The 21,679-nt window shown below is 48.6% G+C and overlaps 1 protein-coding gene across 1 annotated transcript in view; it reads right to left on the reverse strand.

Annotated features, from left to right (window-relative positions):
• Positions 1-1,768: 1,768 nt before the first annotated feature.
• The window catches only part of LOC142785099 (acetylcholinesterase-like), a 92,813-nt gene continuing 72,902 nt past the window's right edge, over positions 1,769-21,679 (reverse strand). Inside the window, exon 5 of the mRNA XM_075883517.1 lies at positions 1,769-2,267. Within this exon, the coding sequence (XP_075739632.1) occupies positions 2,041-2,267 (227 nt within the window). The 3' untranslated portion in view covers positions 1,769-2,040. The remainder of the gene's footprint in view (positions 2,268-21,679) is intronic.

The raw sequence follows: 21,679 nt of genomic DNA on the forward strand, positions 1-21,679 counted from the left end.
ATTTCCTGCCTCGCTTTCTTGGTGAATGGCATAAAAGGACCCGTCCGGCGAACAGTGGAAGAAGTTTGAACAACTCCTGGTGGGCGGTCAACGCCGGCCACACAGCGAGTTGATTACGGCGAGCTTGGGAGCATGCATAGACACCGCGGGTACGCCGACAGACGCGTCAGGCCTTGAAGAACACAAAACGAAAACGAACTATAGATAGATATATATGAAAACAATGTGTGGGCGCTAACGTACGTCACATTTTAATTGGCGACAAGTTATTATCAAGTGTTGATCTTCAGCCAAGTCTGTTGCGGACACTCTCTCCTCGCTTCCACTCACTGACTGTCATCACTAAGGCGGCTGTGCTTGTTCACCGACCTGCTTTCCTACGCCAGGTCTTTCACTGCTCTTCGCTAAGGGCTGCGCCGATATCCGGGGAAGGAATTGCAGAACACTCGGTCTATCCGATAACGTCAGCCGAGATTGGCTTATGACGAGGTGGCTGCGGCATCTCTGATTCCTCGAAGAGTTAAAGAGTGCGGTGGAGTTGGGCAGTGTTTCTAAAAGAGGGCAACAATCGGTGAACATGCGGCGCGACTATTTAATAAAGCGATGGTTATTAAACGAATGCTAATTAAAGCGAGAGTGATGACCGCGTAAGACGGAAGCTGGGTGTCCGCAAATGCAGTTGTTGTTTGAATGTAGCCAGAAGCGGTTCCAAGCTATAGAAGCGTCACAATGAACAACCGTGTAACGTCCGTGCGGTAAGCCAATATCATAAAGCCAACGCAATTAAAATGCTCTTAACCTCGACAACATACGTGTTGTACTTAGTCTTGCGTAAATGCATAGGGTGCTATATCAACTGCAGGTGGGTATTTATTGCTACAGTACGAAACCAGCCAAACTGGTTGAGTATTACTGATAAATTTTGTCCTCGAAAGCTTGATGCGTAGCCATTGATGCAGCGGAAAATCCTGTGGTTTGTACAGGTTGAGCTACTTACCGATTTTCGTTTGACAGCTGACGCGCTTTTGAAAGAATCAGAGCGGAGTCATACTTCGAAAAAGTCAGCAAAGTCACATCGCTTGAGTCAGTGTTAAGACCATTTCTGCGGAACGTAACAGCCTGATCGTCGTTCCTGAAACGTACTTATGTATTTGACGAAGCTCAAACGCGCTAGTTGTTTGTCCCTATAAAGATTTCCTCAAATGCAGCTAAAGCGCGTTTGCATACGCAGGCCAATTATGATGCTTAGTACGCAATATGCCACCTGAACGAAGACTTATTGAAACTGGTATAAGCATAATTCTTTTTTTTTTCCTCCCCAGGTGGTCGAAATTTCCGAAGCCCTCCACTACGGCGCCTCTCATAATCATATGGTGGTTTTGGGACGTTAAACCCCACAAATCAATTCTTTTTTTTTTCCTTTTAGCGAAGAGGCAACTTCCGAACTATAATATTCTTGGGGAGCGAGCGAAGAATCTGACTGAGGTCATCGTGATTGTGAAGCGATAAACAAGTCACCAGCCGTTTTCAGCGTCTGTCGAGGCATTCCTCAGCCACGAGTTGTGAACATACTTTGCTGCCCAGCTAAGCAGAATGGTAGAAAAAAATACGAATGACATAAATGAACGAAAGAATACGCAAGGCAGACAAACGATCCACAGCCTATCCACAGCAGGTCCACGAACGGCGAAGCCGACTGCGACTGCAGTCAGCTGATCCGCTTTCGTGTGCGTGATGCTCGGTGGTGCAGCGACGCTGGTCATCAAGGGCGATGAATCGAGTGCTTGTCTGGACCAGCAGCAGGTCGGCTGAGGCCGGACTCGCAACGAGCTCGCAATGTGACGTCCCGCCGAAGAGCAACGCAAATGAACACAAACCAAAGGGTCCACGTATTGTCGGGAGACGCAAGGGTATCGCACTGGGTGAACACGCACCGGTAGGGCGACCTATAGCCGACGTGTACCGGTTGACGTTGAGTTGTTGTCTGCGCTCGGCGAGCAGTGTCTGCGAGGTGTCGTGCCCCCCCCCGCGCGTAAACAGTTAGCACCATATCCTACGGCGAGGGAACAGGGTTGTGGATGTGGTCGCCGCCGCCGCCGCTGCGAGAGTTGCGTCCGCCGCCGCCAGGGGCAGAGGTAGCAGGGACAGCAGCAGCGGCGGGAGTTGCAGCGCCGTAGGCAGTGTCAACAGGAGCAGCGTCCACCCAGAGACCTCCCGCACAGAGGACGCCTCGCTCGTGCAGGTGGCCGACATGTTGGGCTGGTTTTCTGCGCACATAGTGAGAACATACGCGTTAATAGCAGTGCGGGATTACGTCATTAACCGCACAGACATGATGATTATGATGGTGGTTGATAATCCTGAGATTAGTGGCAGCTATCCTCTCGAGTGAATTGGCCAAGAGTCGAGCGAATCGCATGGTATTCAATTTTTTCCCGAAATCCTTCTCCGGGTTTCATCGTAATCATAGTTGCCTCAACAACCGCCGCCACCAGCGCAACCACCACGATCATCACCATAACCGTCGTAATCATCAAATCAACCTCAAACAAACAGTGGGCTTTAAAACCACTAAACTCACTGTACATTTAGGCAAGGCTTGACAATAAACCATTGCTTAAACATGCTTCACTTACGTTAACCAAACTCTGAAAGGGACTGTAAACAGACAGTGGATTATACAAGATAATACGGCGTGCAAGACGTAGATTATTATGAGGAACACCATAAAGCTGGGGACTCCGAATTTCGACCATGTCGGGCTGTTGACACGCATCTGAAAGTGATCGGCCGTATTGTGCATTTCGCACTGGGGATCGAATCTGCGCCCTCGTGATTAGGAGCGCTATGCCACGGTCGCCTAGTCACTTTAGCAGGGTGTTGACGCAATGTGTACCGCGACAAATCTTCACCTTCCTATATCCATAGGAAGGCGAAGCTTCGGAACGGCGATTTGTAAGTTCATTTGGGAGCAGGAATGCTGTACAATATAACAAGGTCATCATATTTTTAATGATGCAGTTCACCAAATGGAGCACGCAACGACTAAGCGAAAGACGATAGCAGCAAGCTTCTCATTATTTTCTTGTGAAACATTCCCGGGCGGCTTCCCCGTGTTTTCGTCGGAAACCATGACCAATAGGAATATGTGTGGGGCCCCGTATTAAATACATGGAAAACCATGACTCCAACCCACAACAGGCCGACTGTGGGACTCGAACCTCGAGCTTTCCCAGTTTCAGTTGCGTAGAACATCGAATCGTCGCTTTTTGAACTGTTTATAAGCCCCAAAACCTTCTAGGTATACGTGCATGGTATTCAACACAAGACGCCTGAGATTGTCGGAACTCGAAATTTGGGCCTCCCGAGCATGTGTATCAATAACCAATAACCTAACAGGAAGAATACGCAATAACCTAAATGTAGGGAGGGAGGAGCATAAAATATACTGAAACTTGAAACCTATATTGCTTGGCATATCTTTTAACGTCCCTCAGTAATACCAGCGTCTGTTTTTCTATTGAGTTGTCTCCGACTTGTTTTTTTCTCCACAAATGCTCATTCAGTGCATCCCTCATGAACAGAGGTGCATCCATCGACTCATTTTAGTGGGTGGGGGGCGGTCACCTGAAGTAACATTGGATAAGGGTTCTTGGTCATGACTTTTTGTTTTTACTAGCAGAAAGAACACTTCATAGCATAGCTATCGTTAATGTGTGCTCACAGTGGTTTCTCATTTATCCTAATTGGTGACAGAAAGGGTGGGTGCGAGGTGTTGACACAGACTTTGAAAAGGGGGGGGGGGGCGATTCCTAATACAGCCTCCCTCTGGATCTGTCCCTGTTCATAAATGATCTCCGCATACCCCGCATAAGTGCGCCTTACGCAAGGCGCAACTGTATGGGGCTCCACGGTGTCTCTATTCTTTAATTCTTTCTTACAGTCATCACAGCCATCCACCTTGTGCCGTTCTTCTTGCACTATAAGCTTATGTATTGAGGGGTGGTGGCAAAAAGTGTGCAAGACACCGCCACACCCTTTGCACACCTGCACCGCATACGCTTAGAAAAGTAAGGCTGAGTCATTCAATTTTGATGCCGATGGCCACTTTTGCGTTTGATCGGGCATCTCAGGAGTTGGTCTGAATACTATGCGTATGTAGAAAAGGGAAACTGAGTACTGCATCCACGAAAGGTTACGTGCGGGGTGTTAGGATGGTATATTGCACAAAAAGCAGACAGATCGAACACTGCGCATACAGGTGGTGACGTCCACCCATGAAGCCCATTCGCGCAGGAAGGGCCGTGCGACGCGCCTGACGTCACCAGATTTCCCAATCTCGTTTATGTATCGATCACCTGTGCAGTGACCGGAGCGAAATGTGCACGGTGAGAGAGAGGGAGCGGCTCTTGGTAATGGAAAGGCAAATGGCCTTACTCCTTCAGTTTTAAAGGGGGACGCACTCGTGTTACTCATGAACGCAGAAGACGCGAAATCTCTCTCTCTCTCTCTCTCTTTATATATATATATATATATATATATATATATATATATATATATATATATATATATATATATATATATATATATATATATATATATATATATATATATATAATGTGAAGAAAGAAAGAAAAGTGGGTGAAAAGATAACTTGCCATGGGCAGGAACCAAATTGGTTCCAGCCCACGGCAAGTTATCTTTCCATCCACTTTTCTTTCTTCACATTTAACTAACTTTTAATTTTTCCATTTAACTTCACATTTAACTAAATAACTTCCCCTATACTTTCCTTGGCATTATTGTCTGTTAGATCTCATTGATATTGCGTCAAAAAACTGAAAAACGAGCCCTTATGTACACACTTATTTCCGTTATATATATATATATATATATATATATATATATATATATATATATATATATATATATATATATATATATGGGAAAGAAGTGTATACCTAAGGGCTCGTTTTCCGTGTTTTTAACACAATAATAATGAGATATAACAGACAGTAATGTCAAGGAATGTACAGGGGAAGTTATTAACATTAATGGAATGTAAATAAGAAGAAAGAAAAGTGGATGAAAAAATTACCAACTGTAAGCAGGAATCGAACCTACGACCTTCGAATTACGCGTTCGATGCTCTAACCACTGAGCTATTACAGCGGCACTCCCTCCATCCACTTTTTTGGGTTTTATCTGTGAATTTAGAAGTAGGAGCGACAGTCAGCGCCATCTATAAGCCAAACAACGAGTGTGAAAACACTCTTATGCGCATGTTTGGCGTCACGTAGCACGTGAACTTATTATGAGCGGGCAGCTGATTAATTGTCCCTCTTATACAACCTAAACACACCAAGTCTGCCAGTACGAGACCCTCGTTCAATGAAATAAGGGAAAGAAGTGTATACCTAAGGGCTCGTTTTCCGTGTTTTTAACACAATAATAATGAGATATAACAGACAGTAATGTCAAGGAATGTACAGGGGAAGTTATTAACATTAATGGAATGTAAATAAGAAGAAAGAAAAGTGGATGAAAAAATTACCAACTGTAAGCAGGAATCGAACCTACGACCTTCGAATTACGCGTTCGATGCTCTAACCACTGAGCTATTACAGCGGCACTCCCTCCATCCACTTTTTTGGGTTTTATCTGTGAATTTAGAAGTAGGAGCGACAGTCAGCGCCATCTATAAGCCAAACAACGAGTGTGAAAACACTCTTATGCGCATGTTTGGCGTCACGTAGCACGTGAACTTATTATGAGCGGGCAGCTGATTAATTGTCCCTCTTATACAACCTAAACACACCAAGTCTGCCAGTACGAGACCCTCGTTCAATGAAATAAGGGAAAGAAGTGTATACCTAAGGGCTCGTTTTCCGTGTTTTTAACACAATAATAATGAGATATAACAGACAGTAATGTCAAGGAATGTACAGGGGAAGTTATTAACATTAATGGAATGTAAATAAGAAGAAAGAAAAGTGGATGAAAAAATTACCAACTGTAAGCAGGAATCGAACCTACGACCTTCGAATTACGCGTTCGATGCTCTAACCACTGAGCTATTACAGCGGCACTCCCTCCATCCACTTTTTTGGGTTTTATCTGTGAATTTAGAAGTAGGAGCGACAGTCAGCGCCATCTATAAGCCAAACAACGAGTGTGAAAACACTCTTATGCGCATGTTTGGCGTCACGTAGCACGTGAACTTATTATGAGCGGGCAGCTGATTAATTGTCCCTCTTATACAACCTAAACACACCAAGTCTGCCAGTACGAGACCCTCGTTCAATGAAATAAGGGAAAGAAGTGTATACCTAAGGGCTCGTTTTCCGTGTTTTTAACACAATAATAATGAGATATAACAGACAGTAATGTCAAGGAATGTACAGGGGAAGTTATTAACATTAATGTCTGACATTAATGTCTGACATTACTGTCTGTTATATCTCATTATTATTGTGTTAAAAACACGGAAAACGAGCCCTTAGGTATACACTTCTTTCCCTTATTTCATTGAACGAGGGTCTCGTACTGGCAGACTTGGTGTGTTTAGGTTGTATAAGAGGGACAATTAATCAGCTGCCCGCTCATAATAAGTTCACGTGCTACGTGACGCCAAACATGCGCATAAGAGTGTTTTCACACTCGTTGTTTGGCTTATAGATGGCGCTGACTGTCGCTCCTACTTCTAAATTCACAGATAAAACCCAAAAAAGTGGATGGAGGGAGTGCCGCTGTAATAGCTCAGTGGTTAGAGCATCGAACGCGTAATTCGAAGGTCGTAGGTTCGATTCCTGCTTACAGTTGGTAATTTTTTCATCCACTTTTCTTTCTTCTTATTTACATTCCATTAATGTTAATAACTTCCCCTGTACATTCCTTGACATTACTGTCTGTTATATCTCATTATTATTGTGTTAAAAACACGGAAAACGAGCCCTTAGGTATACACTTCTTTCCCTTATTTCATTGAACGAGGGTCTCGTACTGGCAGACTTGGTGTGTTTAGGTTGTATAAGAGGGACAATTAATCAGCTGCCCGCTCATAATAAGTTCACGTGCTACGTGACGCCAAACATGCGCATAAGAGTGTTTTCACACTCGTTGTTTGGCTTATAGATGGCGCTGACTGTCGCTCCTACTTCTAAATTCACAGATAAAACCCAAAAAAGTGGATGGAGGGAGTGCCGCTGTAATAGCTCAGTGGTTAGAGCATCGAACGCGTAATTCGAAGGTCGTAGGTTCGATTCCTGCTTACAGTTGGTAATTTTTTCATCCACTTTTCTTTCTTCTTATTTACATTCCATTAATGTTAATAACTTCCCCTGTACATTCCTTGACATTACTGTCTGTTATATCTCATTATTATTGTGTTAAAAACACGGAAAACGAGCCCTTAGGTATACACTTCTTTCCCTTATTTCATTGAACGAGGGTCTCGTACTGGCAGACTTGGTGTGTTTAGGTTGTATAAGAGGGACAATTAATCAGCTGCCCGCTCATAATAAGTTCACGTGCTACGTGACGCCAAACATGCGCATAAGAGTGTTTTCACACTCGTTGTTTGGCTTATAGATGGCGCTGACTGTCGCTCCTACTTCTAAATTCACAGATAAAACCCAAAAAAGTGGATGGAGGGAGTGCCGCTGTAATAGCTCAGTGGTTAGAGCATCGAACGCGTAATTCGAAGGTCGTAGGTTCGATTCCTGCTTACAGTTGGTAATTTTTTCATCCACTTTTCTTTCTTCTTATTTACATTCCATTAATGTTAATAACTTCCCCTGTACATTCCTTGACATTACTGTCTGTTATATCTCATTATTATTGTGTTAAAAACACGGAAAACGAGCCCTTAGGTATACACTTCTTTCCCTTATTTCATTGAACGAGGGTCTCGTACTGGCAGACTTGGTGTGTTTAGGTTGTATAAGAGGGACAATTAATCAGCTGCCCGCTCATAATAAGTTCACGTGCTACGTGACGCCAAACATGCGCATAAGAGTGTTTTCACACTCGTTGTTTGGCTTATAGATGGCGCTGACTGTCGCTCCTACTTCTAAATTCACAGATAAAACCCAAAAAAGTGGATGGAGGGAGTGCCGCTGTAATAGCTCAGTGGTTAGAGCATCGAACGCGTAATTCGAAGGTCGTAGGTTCGATTCCTGCTTACAGTTGGTAATTTTTTCATCCACTTTTCTTTCTTCTTATTTACATTCCATTAATGTTAATAACTTCCCCTGTACATTCCTTGACATTACTGTCTGTTATATCTCATTATTATTGTGTTAAAAACACGGAAAACGAGCCCTTAGGTATACACTTCTTTCCCTTATTTCATTGAACGAGGGTCTCGTACTGGCAGACTTGGTGTGTTTAGGTTGTATAAGAGGGACAATTAATCAGCTGCCCGCTCATAATAAGTTCACGTGCTACGTGACGCCAAACATGCGCATAAGAGTGTTTTCACACTCGTTGTTTGGCTTATAGATGGCGCTGACTGTCGCTCCTACTTCTAAATTCACAGATAAAACCCAAAAAAGTGGATGGAGGGAGTGCCGCTGTAATAGCTCAGTGGTTAGAGCATCGAACGCGTAATTCGAAGGTCGTAGGTTCGATTCCTGCTTACAGTTGGTAATTTTTTCATCCACTTTTCTTTCTTCTTATTTACATTCCATTAATGTTAATAACTTCCCCTGTACATTCCTTGACATTACTGTCTGTTATATCTCATTATTATTGTGTTAAAAACACGGAAAACGAGCCCTTAGGTATACACTTCTTTCCCTTATTTCATTGAACGAGGGTCTCGTACTGGCAGACTTGGTGTGTTTAGGTTGTATAAGAGGGACAATTAATCAGCTGCCCGCTCATAATAAGTTCACGTGCTACGTGACGCCAAACATGCGCATAAGAGTGTTTTCACACTCGTTGTTTGGCTTATAGATGGCGCTGACTGTCGCTCCTACTTCTAAATTCACAGATAAAACCCAAAAAAGTGGATGGAGGGAGTGCCGCTGTAATAGCTCAGTTGTTAGAGCATCGAACGCGTAATTCGAAGGTCGTAGGTTCGATTCCTGCTTACAGTTGGTAATTTTTTCATCCACTTTTCTTTCTTCTTATTTACATTCCATTAATGTTAATAACTTCCCCTGTACATTCCTTGACATTACTGTCTGTTATATCTCATTATTATTGTGTTAAAAACACGGAAAACGAGCCCTTAGGTATACACTTCTTTCCCTTATTTCATTGAACGAGGGTCTCGTACTGGCAGACTTGGTGTGTTTAGGTTGTATAAGAGGGACAATTAATCAGCTGCCCGCTCATAATAAGTTCACGTGCTACGTGACGCCAAACATGCGCATAAGAGTGTTTTCACACTCGTTGTTTGGCTTATAGATGGCGCTGACTGTCGCTCCTACTTCTAAATTCACAGATAAAACCCAAAAAAGTGGATGGAGGGAGTGCCGCTGTAATAGCTCAGTGGTTAGAGCATCGAACGCGTAATTCGAAGGTCGTAGGTTCGATTCCTGCTTACAGTTGGTAATTTTTTCATCCACTTTTCTTTCTTCTTATTTACATTCCATTAATGTTAATAACTTCCCCTGTACATTCCTTGACATTACTGTCTGTTATATCTCATTATATATATATATATATATATATATATATATATATATATATATATATATATATATATATATATATATATATATATATATATGCGCGATTCGTTTTTCTCGAGCTGAACCATCGAACACAACGACGCATCGCAGCAGGAGCTGTCGCACGCGCGTCCTTTCGGTCCTGCGCTTTATGAATACAAGGCCAAAGTTAAAGAAAACATCGTAATAGCATAAGCGCAAGGAGATCAATCCGGGTCCAGCGGGTTGTAGAAGAGTCACGCGGGTTGCACTTGCAAGGACAACCCTGACGTTCTCCAGTGCCTTTCCAGCTCACTTCTGTGGCGGATGGAGTGTGACGCGCCCACACTGTGCCCTGCTGCGCGAATCTCAGGCCCGATATATCCAGCACCCTCTCTTCCCATGGCGTGACTCTTCTTTTTTTCTTTAATGAGGAGGGATGCGCGCGTCTCTAGTGTATCGGGAACCATGGCATGCATGTCACGGTTCGCGATCACGACGGAAAGCTGCCGAAGATAGACCAATAACAACAGCGAAAAAATGCCTTGTGTCAGGTTGGCGATACTGCAATACAACTTTACGATGTGCCCCAGTGCCCGCAGGTCACGGAAGCAGCACCGTGGTTATAACGGTGGTTAGAATTGTATACTACGCCATTGGCACCATTCCCAATGGAGCAGACGTTCTTTCGCATTGTATACCATAGTGAATCAGAGAGTTCGTGTTTTGCGTATTAGATGGTACGGACAAGTGGAAGAAGTGGTATATAGCATTTAGGAAATAGGTATATAAAAGCAGGTGCATATAGCTTTGGCACGAAGGTGTAAGGCGGGGAAGGGGCGGTGCATTGCCTTCTGTAATCATGTCGTGACACTAGACGAATGCGTTGTTCCACGCCGACGGTTGTCGCGTTTGGTAGAAGCGTGTTTGTCAGTGTTTGCACCACTTGTGTTTTGTTCACTCAGAACTGGTCAGATCAAGGCAGACTTATTTAGGAACTTGAAATGGCATAATATGAAAGCCATGGTTTCCCCGTAAGGGCTACTAGCTCCCTCTTGCAGCAAACACAGCCGCTGTAGCGAGCAAAGTTGCCTTCATGCAGCCTATGGCTTCAATGAAAACTATGCGATGAGAGTACAACACAATAATACGTGGGGTTTAACGTCCCAAAACCACGATACGGTTATGAGAGACACCGTAGTGGAGGGCTCTGGAAATTTCGACCAAACTTTCCAAACTGGTCGGAAATTTCGACCAGTTCTTTAACGTGCACCCAAATCTTAACACACCGGCAAACAGCATTCTCGCCTCCATCGAAAATGCAGCCGCCGCAGCCGGGATTTAATTCCTCATAGCTTTGTACAACACGTAAAAAGCTATGATCCTCCTGTTAAGCACGCGCGAGCACAGGCGACCACGCCATGTAGGTCAACGCACGGAGCCAGAAGCGCACTGGTCCACTCCAGCTTCCATTCATGCACTGCGAGTCCGCGACGCAAAACAGGCGGGGCGACGCTCTTCAAAGCTAACGTCCCTAGAATTAACTAAAGTAGCGCCGTTCGTGCCCGTGTTCACCTAGGCGAGCTCCTCTTCTTCCCCTTGCTTGACGCGTCGGCTTCGCGAAGTGATCGGACGCGACGCTCATCGGCTCCGTCGATTTTCGGCTGGAACCGTGCTCTTTTCAATGTGGCTGCTCTAAAACTTGTGTGACTGCATCTGCCAAGTCAGCAAGAATCTGGAGACACCGATCTTACCCAGGTACGCCCAATTTTCGGCCACTTCGAGCAACTTTGCATCACAACGTAGCGAACGAGCTAAGCCTCACGGCGGCGGCTCCGCCGCTGCTGGATGCGGAGACGCCGCTCGGTCAACTCCTCAACATGGCGCTGCCTGAACAACGTGGCTACGACCCTACGACTCTGTCGTGGTCGTATATCCCGACAAATCCATCAGACGACGGCCCATCCACCATTTCGGCGGAGCAAGCTGACATTTTTCAACTCGTCGAGGGTCGGTGTCGCCGCCGAAGAAACGCGGAAGGAGCGTCTGCACTGAAAACTCCTCTCAACAATTCAGCCACTGGAGACGCTCGCGCTCCATCTCCTAAAGCTCCACAAAAGACTTCACCAGTCTCCAAGTGGACGCCGAAACCAACGGTCAGGATGAATCCTGGTGACTACGTGATCGTGCTCAAGCCACGCATCACAGTAGCCCTCAAGGCAGCGTTTCAACAAGGTGAGCTCGGCGCTGCCATTTCCCAACTCATCGGAAGGCAGCACATGAATGACATCACCATTTCTCCCAATTGGGAGCAAAACATCATCATCTGTGGCACGCAGAATAACGAGGTGGTTCAGAAACTGCTGTCGGACTTTCAAATCAACACCAGCAAAGGACCGCTGCCGCTTCGCGGTCACCTCAAGCTCACCGGTGATGTGTGTCGCGGCGTGATTTCTGTGCACAACCTCGAAACCAGTGCGTCTCTGAAACATAGTGTGCAGTGGCGTGGCGGTGAACTAGTCTATGCGCGCAAGCTGGGGAACTCCAACGTAGCTGTGTTGACTTTCGCGGGAAGGAACGTTCCGCGTTTCGTCCACTATAACGCAGAACTGACTCCCGTCAGGGAGTACAAGAAGACAGTGCCAGCGTGCTACCGCTGTGGTGCACTGGGGCACCGGGCGGATATCTGTCCCAACCCGGTCACCGAAAGATGCAGCCTTTGTGGCCAAAACGTGGGCGCTGGTCCTGAGGGGATGGCCCCCCACGAATGCAACCCAACGTGCATAGTTTGCGGGGGTCCGCACCTCACCAGCTCCCGCGAATGCACTGAAAAATTCATCAGGCTTCAGCAACCAGGGTCCAGGACATCGGGGACCCCAACAAAACCAAAGCGCCGGTCAACTGGCAAAGCGCCAATTCCTGGCAAAGCAGCAACGGCAACGCTACCACCTGGCGAGGCGGAATCTCCAGCTTTCGGCGCTCCATCTGGCAACGCTGCACGCAACCAACCCAAGGTAGGCAGTTGGGTGGAGGTCGCCTCCTTTCCCTCCTCTCTCTCCTCTCCACCTTCTTCTGCCACAAGCACTACCGAAACACAAAAACTCAGGCATGAGCTCGCCCTTTTGCGATCTCAGAATGAAAAACTAGCCAGCGAACTTGACTCGCTCAGAACCAATCTCACTACTAAGCCCTCGTTGAGCGACGAAGAGGAAAATATAACAGACAGGGAGATTCCTACTACTGTAGAGAGTCGCGTCGCGGCCCTGGAGACCCAGGTGAATGCAATAGAAACACAATTGGCCGACCTCCCCAAAATTATCCACGACACCATCGCGCGTCATATGGAGACTGTCATCGCACAGGTGACACAAACAGTAACTCACATTATCCAAAAGTGGATACAAGACAATCCACGCGTCCTCAAGCGCGTAGGGCCAATTAGGGACGTTAATCGCCCCTCAAAATTTAACAGAGTGACTCCAGATGAGTCGGACTTTTCTGAAGACTCCAGTACGTCAGCACAGGGTGCTAGTGAACTGAGTAATCTTACCAACACAACCCCACCCTCTATCTCCGAACATGGCCTCCAACCCTAGGTCGCGAGCCAGAGCAACTCAGCCGTTGTTACTAACACAGTGGAACTGCAGAGGTCTCAAGAACCACAAGAAGCGGGCTCATTTCCGCCTCTATCTTGAGACCTTTGAGTTCCTCGTTGCGTGGTTGCCCTTCAGGAACCCGGCACGGACGTCAAACTCACAAATTACACTACATTTCAACACAACCCGGAGACATGTATACTTGTTCACAAGCAATATACTGCCCAGGAAGTCACACTCCCCACAACACCGCCTTTCCCATACACGATGGTGTCGGTGCTGCCTATAAGGCGATCTGACCCACCTGTTCATATTTTAAACATTTACTGTCCCCCAAAGCTCAAGAACGTCACGTTCAGCGCAACTTTCACACAAGCTATGCAGGTGGCAGGACGGGACCCCCTCCTGATCGTCGGCGACTTCAATGCCCCAAGCAGGTTATGGGGTTACCCACGAGAGGACACGCGTGGAAGGAAGCTTGCGGAACTTCTTTCTACACTTGGACTCACCCTCCACACTGATCCCGCCAGCCCAACACGTGTAGGCAACTCTGTTCAACGAGATACTTGCCCGGACCTCACAATTACACGCAACATACGCCATGCCGACTGGCTGAACACACAGGGCACTCTCGGTAGTGATCATTGTGTATTAAACACAACCGTGTACATGCGTCCCTTAAAACGCCCACTTACACAAGCTCGTATCCCAGACTGGACAACTTTCCGCACCACTCTACCTATTGTAGACCCTCTCCAGTCTGGATACGACACCTGGTCTAAATCACTGACGTCTACACTGAAACAACACGAACAGCTGATACAGCTCACGGAAACTCAAACGGACGTGGACAACCACATCCTCCATCTTTGGCAGGCCCGCCGCAGCCTCACCAAACGATGGAAAAAACAGAAACATAACAGACGCCTCAAGAAACGCATCCTAGAACTCACGGAGCAAGCTGCGGAATATGCTGCTCAGCTAGCCGACACTAACTGGGTGGACAGGTGCAACACGGCTGCACGCCAGATGTCTGGTCGCAACACGTGGCGCCTGTTTCGCGCTCTCATCGATCCAACACAAACACGCACGGAAACTCAACGTCACTTACATAAGGTCATGCACAACTTTACAGGAACGACAACACAGCTGGCAAACACGCTCAGGGACCGATACCTGTGCACCACCAAGGACCCCCGGACGGCCGCATACTCCTATGCAGGCAAAAAGAACACGCAGTTGGACACCCCGTTCCAGCTCCACGACCTCCAGGCGGCCTTACGCAAGATGAAGCGTGGCACTGCACCAGGGCGTGACCAGGTTACGGTCAAACTGTTGGCCAATCTTCCCGACGCAGCCTACGCCACGCTCCTCAAATACATCAATAGCATTTGGGACGGAGAAACTCCTCTCCCTCTTGAATGGAAATCAGCTCTCGTGACCTTCATCCCGAAGGCAGGTAAACCTATTAACGTGGAGAACCTTCGCCCCATCTCCCTCACGTCTTGTGTCGGCAAGCTGATGGAAACGATGGTGCGCGACAGACTCTCCGAGTTTCTAGAAACACAGCACACTTTTGCGGACACCATGTTTGGATTCCGCCCTCAGAAGTCAGTCCAGGATATACTTCTACAGCTCCACCATGACATATTAGATCCTGTTGAATGCCCCCACAATGACAAGGTAGTCCTGGCCTTGGATCTTAAAGGGGCATTCGACAACGTGAAGCATGAGGTAATCCTTGACCACCTCAGTCAGACCAACTGTGGTTATAAAACATTCAATTATGTTAGACAGTTTCTTACAGACCGTCAAGCCTACATACGCATACAAGATGAGGAACATGGGCCTTACGTCATCGGCTCGAGGGGAACTCCTCAAGGCGCGGTCCTCTCTCCCCTCCTATTTAATATAGCCATGCTTCATCTTCCCCCCAAATTGGCTTCTTTACCAGGGATACATCACGCTCTTTACGCGGATGATATCACGATCTGGGCCACGCAAGGTAACCTGGGTCACATGGAGTCATGCCTGCAAGCAGCAGCGACTGTAGTCGACGACTACGCAACCTACTGCGGACTCCAGTGTGCCCCGGCTAAGTCAGAATTTGTGCACGTACGTCCCTCCCCTCAGGACACAACTCAGCTCCATATCAGTCTTCCCTCGGGACCGATCCGTGAGGCCAAGGAGATCCGGGTCCTTGGCCTCTTCATACACCACCAACGCAAGGCCGACACCACAATAGCCAAACTTCGCACGGTGGGAGACCAGGTGGGCCGTATGGTCCGCCGGGTCTCCAACAAGCGGGGCGGATTACGAAGCAGGGATGCAATGCGGCTTGCCCATGCTTTCGTAACGAGTAGAATACTCTACTCGACTCCCTACTTGCACCTACGCAAACACGAGGATGATCAACTCGAGGTCATCCACCGTAAAGTTATCAAGCGGGCTCTCGACCTCCCTATCACCACGTCCAACCAGAGACTTCTGGCCCTAGGCGTGGTGAATACCTACCGGGAACTTCGAGAAGCCCACCTCGTTAACCAATACACGCGCCTTGCACAGACCCATTCCGGTCGCCGCCTCTTGGACCGAATACACATCAAACACGATTACTATATTGAGGAAAGGGTGAGAGTGCCAGAACCTTGGAGACGCGCCCTCCGGGTCCGACCCCTTCCACGCAACATGTCCAAAGAAAACCACAGTGGTCGCCGCCAGGCGCGCGCGGAAGCGTTGCAGCGACACTTTTGTCAAGAGGAACACGTGTGCTACGTGGACGTTGCCGGCCCGCACCATGGGGGGTGGTATACTGCCGCAGTCATACACAACGCAAACACCGTAAACGGGCTCACTTTCAAAGCCTACAGCGCAACACACGCGGAGGAGATTGCCATCGCTCTGGCTCTCACCTATCCCTCTTCTAAACATATCATCACCGACTCACGAGGGGCCTGTCGGAACTATCAGCTAGGGTGGGCTTCACCGCTTGCTCAGCGCATACTGGAATCTAGCTGCCGATACGTTAATCCAACTCCGCGAAATCTGGTTTGGGCACCCGGTCACCAAGGACTCAGGGGTAACGAACAGGCCGATCAGGCCGCCCGCGCACTCTTTTCCCGGGCTATCTCCCTGTCTTTGGAAGCCTACTCGCAATCAGACAATTCGGCCCTTTCATTCAAAGATATTACCAATTACTACAAGGAGGAGCACCGGCGCTATCCAGACCCTTGTAAGGGACTGCATCGCGCTGACGAGCGCCTCCTCTTAAAACTGTTTACCAATACTGTACTGTGCCCGGCGGTGCTAAAACATTTCAATTCATCCTTTGATGGCACGTGCCAGTTCTGTGGTGAGGTGGCTGACACCTTTCACATCGTCTGGGTGTGCCAGTCTAATCCATCTATCCCCCCCAACCCCAATCCCACGAGAGAGGATTGGGAGGCGGCCCTGCTCGGCTGTCAAGACCTGAAGGCCCAAGAGGCTCTGGTTCAACGGGCGCGGGCGGCGTTGCTTGCCAATGGAGCCCCGGAATAGGGGTTCCACCTAGTGCTGTGAGGGTAGGAGGCCAATAAGGCCCCAACCCAATCACCTCTCTGTAACCATTTAATGGTTATTAAATGTTTTCACCACCACCCCCTTGCTTGGTAGCCTTGGTAGTACAAGCGCCATGTTGTCTGTCCTCGGTACTGCATTTTCTTGTGCTCCCACGACGACCCCGGCTTACCCTCCCTTGTGCGCCGGGAGAGGGTATGCCTGCGCATGGCCTCCAAAATTGCGAGCGCGCGGCGGGGTTCTCTCCGGCCGTCCCAATCGCCGCGCTCCCCAGCAAAACCAGCGAGTATCGCCTCACGCGCTCGGCTACCGCGAAGGGGCGCGTTTAATGTGGGTTCCTCGAGCGGCGGAGAGCACGGCAGAAAGCAGAACGCGTGGGATTTCAGCGTGCACATGATTTTTTTTTCTCGCGTGTGAGCAAAATCACCGACAAATCTTCTGACTGCATTGAAGGCAAGTATTTTTTTTTCTGTTACTGCTTTTATTTTGGTCTAATTGGCAAATAAAAGCACGTCAACTGCTTAATTTTTCTTATATAGATCATTGCAAGTAAGTATTATCTCGTTTGTGGCAGAGGCATCCTAGCATTCCCCATTACTGGAGACGCGTATGTGGGTGACGACTGGGTTAGTTATTGTCGTTGAATCGCATTGCCCTCCGATCGTTACAGATCACTGTACTATTTTATCACGTACCGGTATTTACCAGGTGGTCAACCTAATGCCGCTTACGCTCTAGATTATTAGGTGCGCTGATCATGTCACTTATTAATGTGATAAGTAATTTTGCCGGATATATTATGAAATGCTACGATTAGCCGACCTGAATTTACTCCCTACGTCTTTTACAGTGAACGTGCTTGAGTTATCATTGTCCCCTTTTTTCGTCATCTGTCTTTTGATTATGATTTGGTAGCACAATGGCAATATCAGTATCGTGTTCATTTACAGTTATCTCAACTGCATCCAAATCAAAGGGTCGCACATGCGGCCGTACGGCGTCTTTCAGAAAACCAAATACTGGTCGAGGTAGACTACTGGAGAACAAAAAAAGGATCGGGCTGCCACTTTTTTTTTCGCCAGTGCCCCCCCCCCCCCCCTCATACTATAAAGGCCGTGAACTTCGAAGTATAGTTTCGAGTACATGTGGATCTCTTGCACAGGCATAGCAATTTTAACTGCTCTATTATGGGCGGCGCCAATCTACAGCAAAATAAAAACCCCATCTGAAAATAAAACACCCCAGCGTTCACTTTGCCTCTCTTGCACGAACACAAAGTTATATAAAAGCATAAAAACCAATTTTTTCTCGCCGCATAGAAGCTTCGCCAACAGCGCGGCAGCTTTTTCGACCGATAGAAAGAGCGCCGCGGTGCGGAAAAAAGAGCGCGACACGCCAACCTTTGGAAACCACGCGCGCTCCGTGCGATTGGGACGGCCGAAGAGAAACCCGTCGCGCGCCCGCAATCTTGGAGGCCGTGGCCTGCGTCCGTAGTTTCTTGCAAGACGCTATAGGGGCACTGCTGCAGCAAGCTGAGACAGGAAGTAGAGGCGAAGGTGTGCGGTTGGCGCTACTTTAGTTTAATTTGGGACTTTAAAGCGCACTCTTTGGTCCATCTCGCGGGTGACAGTGAACAAGCCTCTGCCCTACTGAAGCACCTCAGTGGTCTGTGCAACAGCAGCGGTAAATGGTGTAGTTCACCGTTAGTGTGCTTGATAATGTACACATTCGTGGCTAAAAGGTTTAAAGCGCCGCGTCACGGAGCTAGGAGTCACACGTTTGAATTCTCTTCGGGTCGTGCGCTTTGAAAAAAAAAAGACGGCTTTAGGGCTATACCTTACTTTGTGAGGATATATAAGGGGGCGTCGACGACGAAATCTCCTCGAATATGCACATCCATGCAATTGGTGTTGCAGTGAAAGGCAACATATATTTTTTTTCTGTTTATCGACCGGAACTTTTAATATTCGGCGAAAGACAAAATCTCTTGGCACCAAGTTTCTTGGCACCAACTCATGGGGTCCTTACGCCTTCATTTAAGACGACTCAAACGCGAAAGCCCCTTTCTTTTACCATCTCAGCCGGTGTATTGATGCTGCCCGCTACCCTTCGAAATCATTCTGCGTCAAACATGGTCTTGCACTGCCTCAAAGATCGGAGGGACGTCGCCTGCATTGCCTCCGTGGTCGGACAGCGTTTTACCAAGCTACGATGCGCTGTGATGTCTCCATGGGACGTTACGTCGTGGTGACGCTGATGACATCATAGCGATGTCACAAATTATGGAGATCTCTAACGGATAGGTCGCCAAAGCTTGTGAAGCTCCCTCAGGCTCTCCCATTGACATATATTTTGAGCTTTTCTCTCACTCGGACTCAGAGTGAGTGAGTGAGTAAAAACTTTATTGAACATGTCCGGCGTCATTGAGCGGGGTGGGGCTACAAGCACCCCGGCCTAGGTGACGGCCTCGAGTCCTTGGACCCGGGCGGCATCCTGGGCTTGCCGGACGGCCCACAGTTGTTCGGCAAGGTCATGGCTGAGCAGAGCCGCCTCCCATCGCGCCTCGCGGTTCGAGACTGCCATGTCTACCGGGTTCGTAGGGGACTGCTGCGCGTTACCGGTACACTTCCACAGCATGTGCTGCAGCGTCGCTCTGGCTCCGCACGCCTTACACGCGTCGGACGTATAAATGCCTGGGTAGCAGAGGCGAAGGATCACCGGATTCGGGTACGTGTGTGTCTGTAGTTGTCTCCAGGCAACCTGCTGTTTCTTGTTTAGTTTGGCGTGGGGTGGTGGATATTTGCATCTGTTCAGTCTGTAGTGTTGCGTGATGTCTCTGAAAGTGGTCATGCGATCCCCCCACGTCCATTCCCGCATCGCTGTCGAAGTGTGCGAGACATCGGGACTGTCGGCAGGCGTCGCAGCTCGGCGTGTAAGTCCTCGAGCCGCGGCGTGGGCAGTCGCGTTGCCCGCAAGCGGAGGGTCCGTGTGGGCGGGGGTCCATACGAGGAAACTGTCGTTTTTGCGGCAGATGTTGCGTTCGTGAATTTGGAGAATGCGGGCCGCTTCGCGGGAGATCCGGCCGCTGGCGTAGTTGCGTATCGCCGCCTGCGAGTCGCCTATTATCACTTCGGCGTCCGTGGTGGCTATTGCGAGGGCTATGGCAGCTTCTTCGGCCGCCTCCGTCTCTTCCGTGCCTATCGTCGCACTCGTGACGCAAGTTCCTACATGATCCGTGATCGCGACCGCGAAGCCGCGGTGGCAGTCGTAACGGGCCGCGTCCACGTAAACTGTGTCTTTGCTATTGCCGAATTTCTTTTCAAGGTCTTGGGCGCGCCTGTTGCGCCGACCGATGTGATGTGTCGGGTGCATGTTCTTAGGCAACGGCATAACGACGATGCGCTCGCGAATACGTCTGGGTATCCCGACCTTTTCGCCGCGCTGCGTATGGTAGTTGATACCCAGTGTCTCGAGGATGTGTCGACCAGTTCTGGTCTTCGCCAGACGTTCGTACTGGGCGATGTTGTGTGCTTCGATTATCTCATCTAGAGTATTGTGCAACCCCAGCTCGAGAAATTTTTCCGTGCTGGTATTGGCCGGTAATCCGATTGCGCGTTTGTACGCCTTGCGGATGAGACAATCTAGTTTGGTGCGTTCAGTCGCCTGCCACTTGAGGTAGGAGGCGACGTACGTTATATGGTTCATAGCGAAAGCATGTACCAGGCGAATGGTATTGCTTTCCTTCATTCCGCTATGCCGATTTGTTATTCGTTTCAGCAACCGGATTGTTTCATTGACCGCGCCCTCTAGTCTGCGAACGGTTTCGCCGTTGTGGCCGTTGGCGGACAGGCGCAAGCCCAGTACCCTAATGGTGTTAACTTGTGGGATGACAGCGCCGCCTGATGTGCGTACATTAATTTCTCTATATGCGCACTCGAATGCGGAATCGGCGTTCTTGGGTTTACGGCCCCTGCGCGAGGGTCTATAGAGCAGGAGCTCCGATTTAGCGGCGGAACATTCGAGGCCAGTGTCGCGAAGGTAGTCCTGCACCACGTCGACGGCTTCCTGCAGCGTTTGCTCTACGTGGCCGTCATTTCCCTCGGCAACCCAGAGGGTGATATCATCGGCGTACAAGCTATGGTGGAGGTCTTCTATCTCAGCGAGTTTTCGTGGTAATCCGACAAGCACGAGGTTAAAGAGCATGGGCGAGATTACGGAGCCCTGCGGCGTGCCCGTACAACCCATGTATATGTCCTGCGATTCTAGTCCGCCGATCGCTAATCGGGCTCGGCGGCCCGTAAGAAAATCCCGTACGTAGTGGTACGTTCTCTCGCCCAGTCCCAACGCTCGTATACTTTCAAGTATCGCAGCATGGCTAACGTTGTCGAACGCCTTTTTGAGGTCGAGCCCGAGTATCGCTTTGGTGGATCGTGTGGGATTGTCTACGATATTGTGCTTGAGTTGAAGCATAACGTCCTGCGTGGAAAGGTTACGACGGAACCCCAGCATCGTGTGTGGGAGCATGTTTCGGTCCTCGAGGTAGTTGGTAAGGCGAGCGAGAACCACATGTTCCATGACCTTACCAACGCAGGATGTCAGGGATATCGGTCGAAGGTTGTCAATCTGTACTCGTTTGCCTGGTTTGGGGATCATAATTATGCGCGCCGTTTTCTACGAGTTCGGTATAGCGCCCGCATTCCAGCACTCGTTCATGTAAGCCGTCAGTTGTTCTATCGACTCGTCGTCCAAGTTACGTAGCGCTTTGTTGGTTATCCCGTCCGGGCCTGGCGCCGACTTTGTGTTGAGCCTGTGCAGCACCGCCCTCACGTCTGCAACGCTGAAGTCCTCGTCTAGCTCCGCGTTACCCTC

Source organism: Rhipicephalus microplus, unplaced genomic scaffold, assembly GCF_043290135.1.
Source record: "Rhipicephalus microplus isolate Deutch F79 unplaced genomic scaffold, USDA_Rmic scaffold_18, whole genome shotgun sequence".
Taxonomy (NCBI): Eukaryota; Metazoa; Arthropoda; class Arachnida; order Ixodida; family Ixodidae; genus Rhipicephalus; species Rhipicephalus microplus.